General features: G+C 31.6%; 2 protein-coding genes across 2 annotated transcripts; both read right to left on the bottom strand.

The window, feature by feature from the left end:
- Positions 1–5,647: 5,647 nt before the first annotated feature.
- On the bottom strand, positions 5,648–7,638 carry LOC110275698 (uncharacterized). Its single transcript, XM_021131909.1, has 7 exons — positions 7,466–7,638; positions 7,229–7,358; positions 6,923–7,111; positions 6,638–6,808; positions 6,405–6,536; positions 6,164–6,313; positions 5,648–5,713 (listed from the first exon to the last, which is right to left on the bottom strand). The coding sequence occupies exons 1-7, from the start codon at positions 7,636–7,638 to the stop codon at positions 5,648–5,650; spliced, it is 1,011 nt and encodes a 336-aa protein (XP_020987568.1).
- A 207-nt stretch (positions 7,639–7,845) lies between these two features.
- Positions 7,846–14,078, bottom strand: LOC127741580 (mRNA-decapping enzyme-like protein). The gene is made up of 3 exons (XM_052254322.1): positions 13,867–14,078; positions 13,727–13,767; positions 7,846–7,993 (listed from the first exon to the last, which is right to left on the bottom strand). The coding sequence occupies exons 1-3, from the start codon at positions 14,023–14,025 to the stop codon at positions 7,846–7,848; spliced, it is 348 nt and encodes a 115-aa protein (XP_052110282.1). The 5' UTR covers positions 14,026–14,078.
- Between the last annotated feature and the right edge of the window lie 1,058 nt (positions 14,079–15,136).

Below are 15,136 nucleotides of genomic sequence, written 5' to 3'. Positions count from 1 at the left end.
AATGGAATACTCACCACAAAACTTAGATAGAATTTTAGAGGATGAGAAGAGCGACGCGTGGCCGCAAACGGCTCGTCGATCGGAGCTCCGTAGCTCAAGTTATGGTGGTTTGAAGATCAAGGAGAGTTAGGTTTTCTCTCTTCTCTTCTCTCTTCTTAATTCAGCGCCCCAACCCTTCTTTTTAGGGTAAAATGAGCTGAAATGCTCATAACTAATGTTTATATATGTTGGGTTTTGGGCCCACTTAGGCCCAGTTCACTTATTTTTGTCCGTTGGTCCAATTTTGGGCTAAAACCTTTAAGATTAGCGCTCCAAATCGCACTTTAAATATTTCTACCTCCCCTAATCATAATTCCTCATTTCTTAATATTATTTACTCATAATCAATTTTCTCAGCTGCAGTACCAGACAGGTCTCAGCCGGTACTGCCGGTCAAAATCCCACTGCGCGCTTTTACGCAGAAAACTATGTCTTCCGACTCGGAAAAATTCACTGAATCCAAATATCACATTGAAATCATCAAATTCCAATCGCCAAATCTTCCAACCATATTCGCTCCTACTTAAATCATTATTTAATTGATTTTGGTTAGACCGGGTATTACAATAACTATGCAGTGAATTTCAATTCTAAATTAACAAAGGCTATAATTTTACTTTAGTTATTTCAATTTAAAATTTTTAGTATTATACTATTAGATAAATAGATAAATGTTGAATCAAATATTAATAGTGTTGACATCTAAATGTATGTAGTTTATGAATTTATTTTTGTGCTATATTTGAATTCAGCCATTGCTTCTTATCTGTATTTTTTAGTATGCCTATTGGTTAGAAAGATCCCTATTTTTTTAAGTTTTTATCTTTTTATTTTTTGTTCATCATACTTTGCTACGTAGAGATATTGACAAACAAAAATGATTTAAGTAATTAAAAATAAATAGCCATAAAAAAATAGTTGATATTTAACCCAACTCAACAAAAAATAATTCTTAACAATTTCATTATTTTAATAGTTTTTATATAACTTTTTAGGTAGTTGTTTTGAATAAATTCTTCAAAATCAAATAAAAGATATATTAGCATGAGATTCACGAAATAACTGTACTCATTAATAAGTTATAATGTACCAAAAGTTTTTTTAATTTTTTAATCTCATTAATTATAATTATTATTTATGTAACCATTTTTTATATGTCATATTTTATCAAACTTGACTTGGGTTGAAGTTGTAACAACCCAGACCACGCGCTAGCACAATATTGTCCGTTTTGGCACACAAGGCCTCACGGTTTTGGGTTTGACGATAGGGATGCTAGTCGAAACCCCCCACACTCACTCGTCAAAATGCGTCATGCTAGAGAGAGGTATCCACACCCTTATAAGGTATGTTTCGTTCCCCTCCCCAACCGATGTGGGACCTTACAATCCACCCCCCTAAGGGAGCCCAGCGCCCTCGTTGGCACATCGATCCGGGTTCTGGCTTTGATACCATCTGTAACAGCCCAGACCACCCGCTAGCACGATATTGTCCGTTTTGGCACACAAGACCTCACGGTTTTGCCTTTGACGATAGGGATGCTAGCCGAAACCCCCACACTCACTCGTCAAAACGCGTCATGCTAAGGAGAGGTATCCACACCCTTATAAGGAATGCTTCGTTCCCCTCCACAACCGATTTGAGACCTTACAATCCACCCCCCTAAGGGAGCCCAGCGCCCTCACTGACACATCGATCCGGGTTCTGGCTCTGATACCATCTGTAACAGTCCAGACCACCCGCTAGCACGATATTGTCCGCTTTGGCACACAAGGCCTCACGGTTTTGCCTTTGACGATAGGGATGCTAGCCGAAGCCCCCCATACTCACTCGTCAAAACGCGTCATACTAGGGAGAGGTATCCACACTCTTATAAGACATACTTCGTTCCCCTCCTCAACCAATGTAGGATCTTACAGAAGTAATTTATGTCATTGGCTAACTATAGATTTTTCAATTCAGATTTTTTTACCATTTTATTCATTTATCACAGGAACTAAAATTTTAAAGGAAAATAAATAAATAAAAAAATAAAAAAGTAAATATGATGAGCAAATTTTAAAAAATCAATAGAAGAATACTCATAATTCACAATATCAGATAACTATAAAAAAAGAGACTACATAAAAATAATAACAAAAGAATCTTTAATTCTATATAAAAGAGACAGTTTTTTTAATAATAATATTTATTTAACTCATTTTATGCACCGTAATAAATTAAACTATGTAAAAGAAACAATTTTTTAATTTACATATAGAGACAATATGAAAAAATAAAATAACATAAGGAAGAAGAAAGAAAAATAAATGATATCCTAATTAAATATTTGAGAAAGAATTTGAATGATTTGACAAGAGTTAGAAATTGAAAGCGTGATGGTGAATAGTTGAAAATTCACGCGGAGTAGGTTATATTAGGTTATAAGGGTTAACTTAAAAATTTTTACAAAATTTTAGGGTTGGAATAATTTTATCAATAAAAAATTATTTTTTAATGTCTAAAATTAGTTTTATTTTTTGGTATTTAAATGTGTTAGTGTTCTTAATATTTATGAATATAAATGATAATTTATTTATTCTAATAATAATAATTTGTGGATATGAGATTTAATCTTAACTCTCATCTAAGTGATGTACCAGAATCTGTATTGATCATGTGGATTTAAAATTAAATTTTAAATAAACTAAACTATGTAATAAATTATTGGGCCCAAGAAAATAAAAAAACACATATGTAAATTAAAAAATATCTTTTGATTTATCTAAACTAAACGCACATGCTAAACTAATGGCATTGAATTTTCTTTTAGAGTCCAGGAGAATAAAAGAGTGTAATTCTTCTGTCTTTACTCTTTAATGAACAAGGCAAACCAAACATTAAAAAACAAGGAGTTTCAGCAGAAGTACAAAAGAAGAATCGAGACCAGCATCATCTATCCAAGATCCTTCCGAAGAACAAAGCAAGATTTGCACCTTTCATATGAAATGTTTCTATCTCTCTAACTTCTAACTGTTTCTCTTAACACAAAAAGAAACCCAAAAAAATTTCTTTTTTTATTAATTTTCTATACTCAAACAATATTTTATGCCAAGAAAAAATCGTTGGTCTATTCTTCAGTGCTGAGAATGCAATTAGCAACATCATAAAATTTAATGGCGACGCATGCAGACAGGAATGATGCCAACAGGTAAAAATCTGAATCCTTATCAGAGAAGAGTCAAATTAGGTGAATGAACCTTGGATGGTACATGTATCGTAATCAAATTTTGTGTTGCAAGATCGTAACCTGGGGAGTTTAGTATCTTTAATTTGATTCTTGTTGGGTCGCTGTCTAATGTTTAGGATTATTATTGGCGTATATTATCTTTTTATCTGTTCTTTGCTCCCTTGATTAATTTATATAGTGGTTGTTGTTGCAGTATTTAAAAAAAGAAAAACTATTAAGTGTCCTTGTAGTATTTTGCCTCTTAAGTTTTGCCCTATTAATTATTTTTTTTTTGACTTTTTGAGAAATTTTAATTAGAATAGAAAGATCAATAATATAAGGTAGCCAGATCTTATTAAAATGATTTTAAGTAATTAAAAATATGTACCAATCAAAAGAATAGTTGATTTTAAGATGACTATTTGCTTAAGTCGGCACAAGTCCATTTCTTACGCTACAAATAATCGAAGTATGACTAACTTATGATGGTATTTTTATATGCTCTCAGGAGGTTTCTGGCAACCCAACAATACTGGATCCAAGAAAAAGAAGCAACTCTGAGGTTTTGACTATATGACGGGTAGGTAACTAATAGTATGTGAGTTGCAGCATTAATTTAAACTGTAACATGTAATATAGGGAGACAGAGCTCTACCACCATATTTTGAAGCAATTTATGGGCATGAATTAGGGTCGTCATGCTACACAATTGATGAGTTGGATAATTGCTTAGTGTTGGATATAGAGAGTAAAAATAAACAGAAGGCTATAACTAATGGTTCATTTGAGTTTATTAGGAATTTTTATTTTGTCGGGAGAGGGAATACTATACAATTTACCTATGCGGATTTTGAGATATTTTTTATTTCACTTTTCAATGAAATGAACCAACCAATTAAAATTTTTTCTGATAAAAACTTTTATGTGGGGGACCGATTGGACCAAAACACATTGAACAATGTCAAAAGAGCATTTCATCTAGATTACAGTAGCAACAATGACTCTTCCTCACCTGATGTTATGATACTGTCCGAGTCTGAACCATCCAAGCTTCAAGACTCATCAGATGAGGATGAAGATTCAACAATGGAGGGTAATAACCCTAACGATCCAATAATTATGTCTGATGAAACCAATTCAATCATTGAGTTGAGCGAAGACAATTCTAAAAGAGAAGAAATAGCTGACTATAGGTAATGTGACAATTAATTTATGTATTTATCCATAAATTTTATTTCTAGGTAACATTGAGATAAATTTTGGGATGAAGACTAACAATTTAAACTATCATCAAGTACGTACAATCCACAGATTTCCTATAGAAAGAGATTGACAAGTACTGACGTGACCGGAAGTAGATTGGTAACTTCATTCAAAATAATTCATATCAATTTTATGCAAACACATCAAATTTTGTTTATCTATTTACAATACATAAACTTAATAATTTCTCTCAAAACACTAACAATGCTTCATTTTTTGTAGTACCTGGGTGCTAGTTTTACTACACATCTCACTCCATTTGGACATGGTTCAATTTAGTAAATCGTTGGTCCATCATCTAGCAGAGACAATAATGTCATTTTTTTCCATTTACTCAAAAGTCAAGGAAGAAATACAGAGTGGAGATTCGGGGTGGATTGGGCCAAATGCTGTCAAACTTATAACTTGAAGGAAAATGATACCATTATCCTGAAGATAGACTCCTTGCAAAACCGTCGAATAGATCTGACAATTCAAAGATCTTAAAGCTTGTGGGTGATTGGGATCCTAAAATTTACATTCACCATATTTTGAACTCATGGGTGTATTGTTAATATTATAGAGTTTTTAATGTCTCTGTTATTATGAAGTGACAAAGTTTGTATGTATAAGCTTTATCCGAAATTTGCCGGTCTTTCTGAGTATAGAGAACTTCATGGATTGAATGGTCTAGTGCATGTGGCTGCTGCTGATCTTTACATTATAACATGATGCAAAATTTACCTATTTACAATTTACATATTCAACATATATTGAAAAAATGGATTCAGCTATAATTGGGTAAAATATAGTGAATATGCCATTCATTATATTAAAAAAAATAGTATTTTTGTATACAGTGACAATGAGAACAGAATTATTATTATAAAATATATAGTTAAACTTACTCTACAGTAAATCAACTAATCAAAATTTTGTGCTATTAATGTCAAAATTATGTATTCAGAGAACTGGTATTTGAGTCTCAAATTGACATGAGAGAGAACCAATAAGATCCAAATGTTTTTGAAATTACTTTATTTAATAAAAAAATAATTAGTCAAATAGAAAATCATGACTGACTTTGTGGTGTACATATATCCTTATCATCATTTTAACAAAGAATGAACTTTTTTAATACCTAAGCTACATTAGCCATTATAGGCAAAATGCACCTAAGAAATCTATCAAAACAAAAGAAATGGCCAAAAGATCACTTCTAACCTGTTCAATATAGATATATCAAAAAAGTACAAATCAATTCAACAACACATGAATATTTAGTCATCTAAATATCATAAAGCATTCACTTGGCAAAACCACATAAATTAAGGAATAAAATTGTGGAAGGAGAGATTTTTATATCATTAAAGAGCTACTGCATTTTATTGAATTTCAAAAAATAAGTACAAACATAAAGGGCTAAATAGCTAATTTGCCAAGTGGCTAAGGATATTGTGCCCGCACCCTAGCACTTAATCTATTACATAAGAAAGATGCCCAAAAAACAATCCGAACAGCTTATACAAAACATGACAACACACACATATTCTCATCCACTACAATCTAATGCATCAAATGCTATTACATGGACACAATCAAAATACCTAATGCCCTAGATTAGTCCTAATCAGTAGCTCTAGTTAACTGCCATGGGCAACCACCTCAATTAACCCTATGTCCAGAGGAGCCATCATTTCCCGAGCCACGAGACTCCTCAACTTCATCAAATTGCAGCCTCAAGGATCTTCTCAACCTCTTCAACGAAGGCTTCACATCTTTCTCAGAATCAAGAGAGCCTTGATTAAGGCCAACCACATACTCCTAGTGTAAACAATTGCATGAAAATATAAACCTAATTAGAGGGATAATTAATAAGTTCTAGACAAAGAAACTTGATCAGAAAATTAAGTGCCTTGTCAAAAAAAATGGCAACACTACTCATCTCTTCACTTTCATCAACTTCATCACATGAATTTTGAAAAATATCCACTTCATTTAACTTATCCACCACAGCATCAGCAAACTTTCTTTTGAGGAGAAGATACTATTAAATGACACAACATATTATGTTTAATTTAAACACAACTAAAAAAAGGGTGAAAAATAATACAGAAAAAATAATAGAAGAAACTGCAAGCATAGAACCTTAACATCTTCATCAACTCCCAAGTCAACAACACTTGATTTTGGTTGGGTACATTTAGGCGAACCAGCAAAGAGCTCAGAGCAGCTGGAAGGAGTCAATCCCAAATTCAGTGATTCGGTAACCTTAGAGGGTTCCCCAAATGATCCCTCTCCTTTGGGTACAAACCCAGCCTTGGATAATACAAAGCACATCCGATATAAGACATGAATAAAGGTGGAAAAACCAAAAAAAATTAAGAAAAAATTTATTAAAATGAAACAATAGGTGTGAATTCCGTTTTATACCTTTTCAGGACTCAAATCTGAATCAGAGAGCTCAAACATTCCAAGTATTGCAGCATCATCATAAACACGCCTCACTAGATAAGACCCTTTGAATTTCTCCATCCCAACAAGCCAAATAAGAACCTTGAACATCATAATTTTTTCAACAATGTCTTGGAATATAAGAGGAGACTGTGTGTCAAACACAACCTACGAACAATATAAAACAGACAACAGAAAAAATGAACCGATAGAAATCGAAAGATAAGAAAACTCTTTAACAATAAAATCAGCACATAAAAAGAATATAGCATTCGAGTGACTTACATCAACATCCTTAAGATGTTGTTCAAACAGCTGCGCACAAGTCTTATTCAGTAGGTAACTTGCCTCACGATCAAAGAGGACAAAAATAGAAACACAAGTGGAATCCTCAACTAATACCTTCACTCTAAACCTGGATTTTTTTAAAATGAACATAAATACTGGCCTAAGGTTAACAACTACGCAGAAATAATTCACTATTTAACAAAGCACAAAGGAAGTATTGTAAAATATTTATACCTAGGAGTCACATTTGTTACATGAATGTTGCAAAATTGACAAAAGTAAATCCCAGATTCTGTCTGAACACCTCTGTCACACACACAAGCAAAGTACCACCAAGGACCATCCTCAACTATTTTAGCTATCCTCGCTAGTACAACAAAAGTTTCAGCCCAAAAATATAAGACCATGTCTATAAATGTTAAGACATTATAACCAAAGATAGTTGTAATACAAACTAAAACTGAAAAACTAAAATAAATACTAACAGCATAGTATTTTCAAGTACAAAGGAGGACAAAAGCATTAACATGGTTACAGAACAAAGCAATATTTACTAATGAATAGAAAAAGAAAATTTAACACAAATTGTCAAGAGTAAACATGATAAAAAAAAATTAAACTGGTTCAACTCGGTTGTTATCATCAAGCGACTTCACAGTACACCTAGGTGTGAGCTTCAAAAAATCTTCTTCAATTCCAATATTTTTTCCAGATCCAACAATGCCAATGGATTGGGATGCACTAACTCCATGTAGAATAGAACTGTTAACAAATACAATATCAACTTAAATAAGTAAAAAATGATAGCAACAACAACAAAAAACATATATATAATGGTAAAACCAAGTGAACTTGGATAACTGACACACCTGAAATAAAAATTTACATGATACAAACCTCTAAAAACCTTAATTTTGGCAAGCTGTAAAACTACAACTGGCTGTTCAGCATACCTAGAAGATAGAAATCGATTAAGTTCGTCAACATATTCACTAAATAAGGCACACCGAATCCTGTGACTGAAAACAACCAACAAAATCACCTATACTATTAGAAACATGACTATACAAACACACCGAAAACAAAAAAGAATCTCAATAAGAGGAAGAGGTAGAAATTAAAGAACGTTAACTCATTTCAGCAAGTTCCTTCACAGCCATCTTCATCTTCTTTCTATCTTTACCATATTCTTTCTTTTCCGACATAGAGACCAACAGACCCACCACATCTCAAATAAATATTAAAAAAAACTATTAGGAAATAATGACAACAAAGCAACATTCTACAAATCACAAAGAAACAAGACTGCAATCATTCCAAACAAAAAAAGTATGAGCAAATAGCACAACATACCAACTAAGAAATCGGAATCCTCTTTGGTTTCCAAAAGTTCATTGAATGGAGAGATTGTAAGAACAGATTTTGGAATAAAATTGCAGATAGCATCCCTAACAGTGGTCCTGAACTAGAAAATCAACTTAATTTGATGCCTAGTGGCCCTATAAGATCCTTGGTTTGGCACAACAGAGAAGAGCTTCATTACATATACTCGATCCTCGGAGAGAAGTTGTTTGAACATGTAAATCGTAGTCTTTCGAACAGTAGCTTGTATCTTGCACCCCAACCAATCAACATAAATTATACTAAAAATCTGATAAATGACAAATCAAATACAGAGAAAAACAAATTTAAATGACACAAAATTTCAGACCTCGATATAAAAAAGGCAAGGAGAAACACATCTAAATACAAAAAACAAACAGTAAAAATTTTTTAATAGATTTAGACAACTATAACTCACAGATTCATCAACCAAAATTATCTCCATGAAATTTGGGAGAAGTTGACCAGTGAAAGTTGGAACAGTCCAAAGCCTAATCACCCTAACTTTGAGGTTTCATACTTCCTTCTCAGGATTAATCTTATTAACCATATCCATAGCAGTTGTCATATTGAAATGCAATTAAAGGGATGAAAGAGGTAATATATTTTAGTAAATCAAACAGCAACTAAGAAACATATACAACAACAACATGAATGTGAAAAAAATCTGTCATGATCAATGGGTTCTGCCTTTATTAATAAACACAAATCAATTGAATAATTTGAATTTCGAAATCCATAAAACCCTTATTTTAGGAGAGAAAAGAAGAAGCAACATACATATTTGAATGATATTGGTGTTGATTGACATTAGATTGATTAGATATCCATCATAAGTTATTTGCGAGTTCCACTAAATATCCTATATATAGGATCTAAGCAAACAACAATTGATACACAGATAAGGTGTATAAATGGTAAGCTATATTAACCCTAAGTTATCTTCTATATAAATTGTAAGTTAATTGGAGAAGAGAGGATGTGATGAGAAGAGGATGAGAGAGAAGAGATAGATAACAAAGATAACATCAGGTAAAACCTAGAGAAAAGTGAGAACTAAAAATAAAAAAAAACCTATGCATAGATTTAGGAGTAGTATACTTAGATGATGACACCTTTTAGTATAGATATCATTATTTGATTAGGCTTCCTATATAATTATATTTTCAATGACAAATATATCATATTCCCAATGAAGTTACACACAAGATAATTATCTATCTATGTAATAAAATACCAAAAATAAAGTGGCCATCAATAAAAATAAAAAATTGAGCTAAAAAAAAAAGATATACATTTAAAAGGGTGAAATAAAAAATAGAGTTCAGTTAATAAAACAAACTCTATAAAAAAGTAATACAATAAGCCAAAGAAATGTGAAAAAACTATGAATCAACAAATAGGTTATGCCTTTATGTATAAACATATATAAATTAAGAGATTTGAATTTTGAAATACATAGAATTTTTACTTTCGGGTGAGGGGGGACGAAGTAAGTAACATGAAAATTTAAAAGATAATTAGTGACCTCAAATATCTAGACATCTAGCGAAAGATATTCACGGCCCCCAATAAGTAATCTTCTCTATAGATACTAAACTAAGAACAATAGATATAAATCTAGAGATATGTAGTAAATAGCCGCCCCTATTAGTAATATTTTCTATAGATCCTAAGCTAGTAGCAATACAGATGAGTAAGGAAGAGAATAAAAAGAGAGGAAAGTGGAAGTTAACAAAAACATGAGGTGACACTAAGGGAAATGCAAGAACCAGAATAAGAAAAAAGCCTATGCCTAGATCCAGGAATGATAAACTCATGCAATGAGCACACCTTTTAGTTTAGATATCATTATTTTAGTACGCTTCAAATATATTTAGATTTTCAATGAAAAAATATATTATATTTCTAATGAAAATACACACAAGTTAATTTTTTATCTAGTTAAATACACAAAAATAAATACGACATCAATAATTCTAAAACTAAAAGCTAAATCTAAATAACTCAATCAATTGTACCAAAAATTACAAAAAATAAATAACTAAATCTAAATAACATGCAAATTCAATTCAAGTGGTGTATAATAATACAAATAAGGATAAGTTTCTCACTAATTTTAAATCAAAAAAGAGAAAAACAGAATATGTAAGAGATACGAAAGGAGTAGATGGAAAGGCAAATATGAGATTCTTGATGGTTAGATTCAATAGAGAGAAAGTACATTGGATTGAATTTTATAGAAATTTTCACCTTTTACTATAGAAGCTTTGTAAAATTAAATGTCTAAAAATATATAATTTTAAGAGTTAAAACAAAAGAGTTAAGAGTTCCAGTGCGAAGCAAATGGTGAAAAAAAAAAACAGAACAGCAACACTAATTATTTATTTAGTCAAAAACCGAAAAAGAAATAAGGCATCAATAATTCAAAGATGGAAAGCTAATTTAGCATCATAAATAAAAATAAAATAAATAACACCACCATACTAAAAATTCAATCAAAGCAAACTCTCACAAGATTTTATTTATCAAATAATAAAATAAAATTTAGAGATATGCAAAAGTCAAAAATTAGAAATTTGTTCCCACCTAAACAGAATAAAATTTTGGAAAAATAAAAAACTAAAAATTAATGAAACTCACCTCAACCTCCAGCAATTAATATTGAGGTAAAAATAATCAAAAAGTTTTTCACCTACTAATTAACATACGAAAAAACAAATCAAACAAAAAAAATTTATAATGATAATAGTGAATGAAATAATAAAAGATCACCTCATTTCTTATTAAAAAAATTATTTGGCAAGCTGTGATTAAACCAAGGAAAATTGAATCTATTTATAAACACATAAAAGTGGATAAATTAAATGAACCCAAAACCCTCACATAACTATTTCTGTGATATATTCATGGATTGGTAAGACAAAATTTTTTTTTTTACAAAACTCAAACAATATTGATCTTCCATGCTAATCAAGTTACTAATCATTGGATTTGAATATGAGACACAAATAGCTAGATTCAAATGAAAAACATTTAAGGCCTTAAAAGTTAGAATAGTTGGGGAAGAAACAAAAGAAACTAACCCCTTTATTACCACAGAAATAGCTTTTTACATCAAACTAAGACATAATATAAGCATGCAAGTGATATGAAAGGAGTAGATAGAAAGGCAAAAATGAGATTCTTGATGGTTAGATTCAATACAGAAAAAGTGCATTGAATTGAATTTTATAGAAATTTTCAACTTTTATCATAGAAGTTTTTTAAAATTAAATGTCTAAAAATATATTATTTTAAGAGTTAAAACAAAAGAGTTAAGTTCCAGTGCGAAGCAATGGTGAAAAAAAAAAGCAGAACAGCAACACTAATTATTTATTTAGTTAAAGACCGAAAAAGAAATAGGGCATCAATAATTCAAAGCTAATTTAGCATCATAAATAAAAATAAAATAAATAACACCACCATACCAAAAATTTAATCAAAGCAAACTCTCACAAGATTTTTTTTATCAAATAATAAAATAAAATTCAGAGATATGCAAAATTCAAAAATTAGAAATTTGCTCCCACCTAAATAGAATAAAATTTTGGAAAAAATAAAAAACTGAAAAATAATGAAACTCACCTCAATCTCCAACAATTAGTATTGAGGTAAAAATAATCAAAAACTTTTTCACCTACCAATTAACATACGAAAAAACAAACCAAACAAAAAAAAGTTTATAACGATAATAGTGAATGAAATAATAAAAGATCACGTCATTGTTTATTAAAAAATTATTAGGCAACTGAAATTCAAGGTAGTAATTTTTTTATTTGAAAGAATAATGTTTTCATCTTTGGGTATGTATGCACAGTATAAGTAGTTAATTATTCATATTTAAGCTATAGAGACTAATTGAAAATTTGTTAAAGACAGTATAACAGAGCATTCCACTTTGCCCAGTCCACACGCCCAATCTAGTGCATCATGCAACATTTTCAGATCAACACCCTCCTTTCCAATGCAAAAAGTTTGGTTGCTGATATCATTTGCTAAGAGTGCATCTGATCCAGTCAAGTGTAAAATGTAATTAGGTGCACCATTTGTATTGAAGAGTCCCAATTGAGAAGAATCAGTTTTAAGATAAAAAAAAATATGCCATTCATAATAAAAAGATTAAAAACTGATATAGTATCAACAGTCAAAATAAAATAAACATCAACAGTCCAAACCATCATTGAGATCCTATCAAATCACCGTACTTACTAAAAGCACAAATACTTTCTTTCTTCTTCCTACAATTACCTTTTCTCCCACTTTTCCCAAATCAGATCAACACCCCAGCCATATTTCCATGTGAAACAAACATGTATATACAATCAAGCTAAGGCAACAAAGCGATTGCAAATTTTCATAAGAGATAAATAGAAATTAAAACCAAAAGAAGCAAAATTGTCTCAACACAACTCCTCATTCCAATGTATTATATTAACATAACAACCCATAAAAAAGCAAAAATTTTAGCATATAAAATATTAGAACCATTAAATATATATCAGAAACCAATCTTTAACTTCAAAAAAAGCCAAAAGCTTTTTCGCTTTCTACAATCAACCTGTTCTTCTCATTTCACTCGTTCTAAAATATGCATTATCTCAGAAAAAATATTATTAAACCACAAAAAAAAAGAACAAATTAAATATAATTTATATAAATATAAGCAAGAAGAAAAATTATTTAACTTAATTTTCTTGTAGATGTTCTGAACTCATTTCTGTTTCCCTAACAGCGATGCAATCTCATATCAGAATCCAGCTGGATACTCAATTAATCTCTTATATATTTTCATATACCAACAGATCACAATATACATAATAGTAATTAACATTTATTTGAAACAAAATCAAAGAAATCCTAAAAAATATGACGACGAAGCATCCGATATCTAACCTGTTCTGGTGAGCAAATCAGAGTGCAATAATGGGGAAGATTCACAGAAGCAACGGTTCATTACAATAAACTGAAATCGTGGTTGCGTGTTCTTGAAAAAATCAAACAAAAAGTAATCGGATCGTGGAATTCATGAATTGTTGTGATATGATGAAGGAAAAGGAACAAAAAGTAGACCTTTTGACTACGAAGAGGGATCCCTCGACGTCCTTACGGCTCTGCAAATGGTAATCGCAGAAAGAAGAGAGAGAAAGCGTTAGAGAAAGAGAGATAAAGAATGGAATCGATGAAAGGAAGGAGATTATAAAGGAACGAACCCATTGGTAGAGGTCGATGTTGAACTCGTAGAAGGTGATGTGTGCAGTGGTGATGAGGATTTCCTCGACGAAGGAATCGATGCACTGAAGAACAGTGATGTTGAGGAGCTTGGTGCTGTGCTGGTCGAGATTTGGGATGAGCTTCCCGTTCTGAGACATTATGGAACCACAAACACAAACCCTAGAATTTTGCGGGTTGGGTTTCGGCTTTCGATGTGTTTTGTGTGTGAGAGTAAGAATGGAAAAGGGGGCAGGGTTTAGGGTTTAGGGTTTGAAGCAGCCGGTTCTGTTGGCTTTTACTAGGAAGAAGGAGATCCATAGAGAGATTGATACACTGACACGATGAAGGAAGGAGGAGAGACAGAGAGTGAGAAACTTAGAAGGGAGAGAGAAGGAGCAGCGCAGAACCAGAGAGAATAAGCTTTACCTTTAGCAATCAACTTCTTCATTATTTTCTTTCAAATTAACGTGAGAGCGACACCTGGCTTAATGAGCCACGCCAATTATACAAGTAGTAGATATGTATAAGCCTTAGAACTGTCATAATCTCTGATTAACCTTTGCCTTACGCCTAGAGGTAAAGTTTAGGGTAATTGGAGTGTTACATACGCAAGATTTGAAGAATGATAGTGTAGCGTGTGCATGCATCTATCTGCTACATGAGAGTAATGGGTACAGCCCAATTCTCGCGTCACGAACACTCCCGCATACACACGCTTATCAATTTTCTTAGAAAAAGTTGTTTTACTGCAGAAATCAACTTTTCATACCAAAGTTTAAACGCGCATAACTTTTTCGTGAAAAATTATTTTCTGTCCGTTCTCCACACGTTATCAACTCCACAGATCCAATTTTCATTTGAATCTAGTTTCACCAAATTTAGGAGTCCGAAAACCAAGTTATGACCCATTGAAGTTTGGTTAAAAATATGTTTTCACCAAAAATTGTCAAACCCTCTAGTTTTCAAAACTCTCAATCCAAAACCAAACCAATTTCACCAAAATCAATACCAATATTCCTACACATTATCACATGCTCTTCAATCACTTCACAATCATTTCAACACCTAACTTCTTCAATTCTTTCAAACATTTTCACACATAATTCCAACAATCCCAACAATTATTATCAATCATTATCACATCAGCAACTATCATTCACATAGCATCATATTAAAGTTCCATCATACAACTCATTTCACCCTCAATCAACACACACCCTCAATTCTCAATAAAATCTACAATTCACACAATTCAACCTATCTTATGGA

Source organism: Arachis duranensis, chromosome 9 (assembly GCF_000817695.3).
Source record: "Arachis duranensis cultivar V14167 chromosome 9, aradu.V14167.gnm2.J7QH, whole genome shotgun sequence".
Classification (NCBI taxonomy): Eukaryota; Viridiplantae; Streptophyta; class Magnoliopsida; order Fabales; family Fabaceae; genus Arachis; species Arachis duranensis.
Note: the sequence above shows the minus strand (reverse complement) of the source record. Positions and strands in the feature narration are given on the sequence as shown.

Coding starts and splice junctions, on each gene's coding strand:
- LOC110275698 (XM_021131909.1), bottom strand. CDS start 7,638: ATGGTCTTATATTTTTGGGCTGAAACTTTTGTTGTACTAGCGAGGATA. Junction 7,359..7,465: donor GTAACAAATGTGACTCCTAG/GTATAAATATTT, acceptor AAAAAAATCCAG/GTTTAGAGTGAAGGTATTAG. Junction 6,537..6,637: donor GAGTTGATGAAGATGTTAAG/GTTCTATGCTTG, acceptor GTCATTTAATAG/TATCTTCTCCTCAAAAGAAA.
- LOC127741580 (XM_052254322.1), bottom strand. CDS start 14,025: ATGTCTCAGAACGGGAAGCTCATCCCAAATCTCGACCAGCACAGCACC. Junction 13,768..13,866: donor ACATCGACCTCTACCAATGG/GTTCGTTCCTTT, acceptor TACCATTTGCAG/AGCCGTAAGGACGTCGAGGG. Junction 7,994..13,726: donor TCCCTCTTCGTAGTCAAAAG/GTCTACTTTTTG, acceptor ATTTGTTAACAG/TTCTATTCTACATGGAGTTA.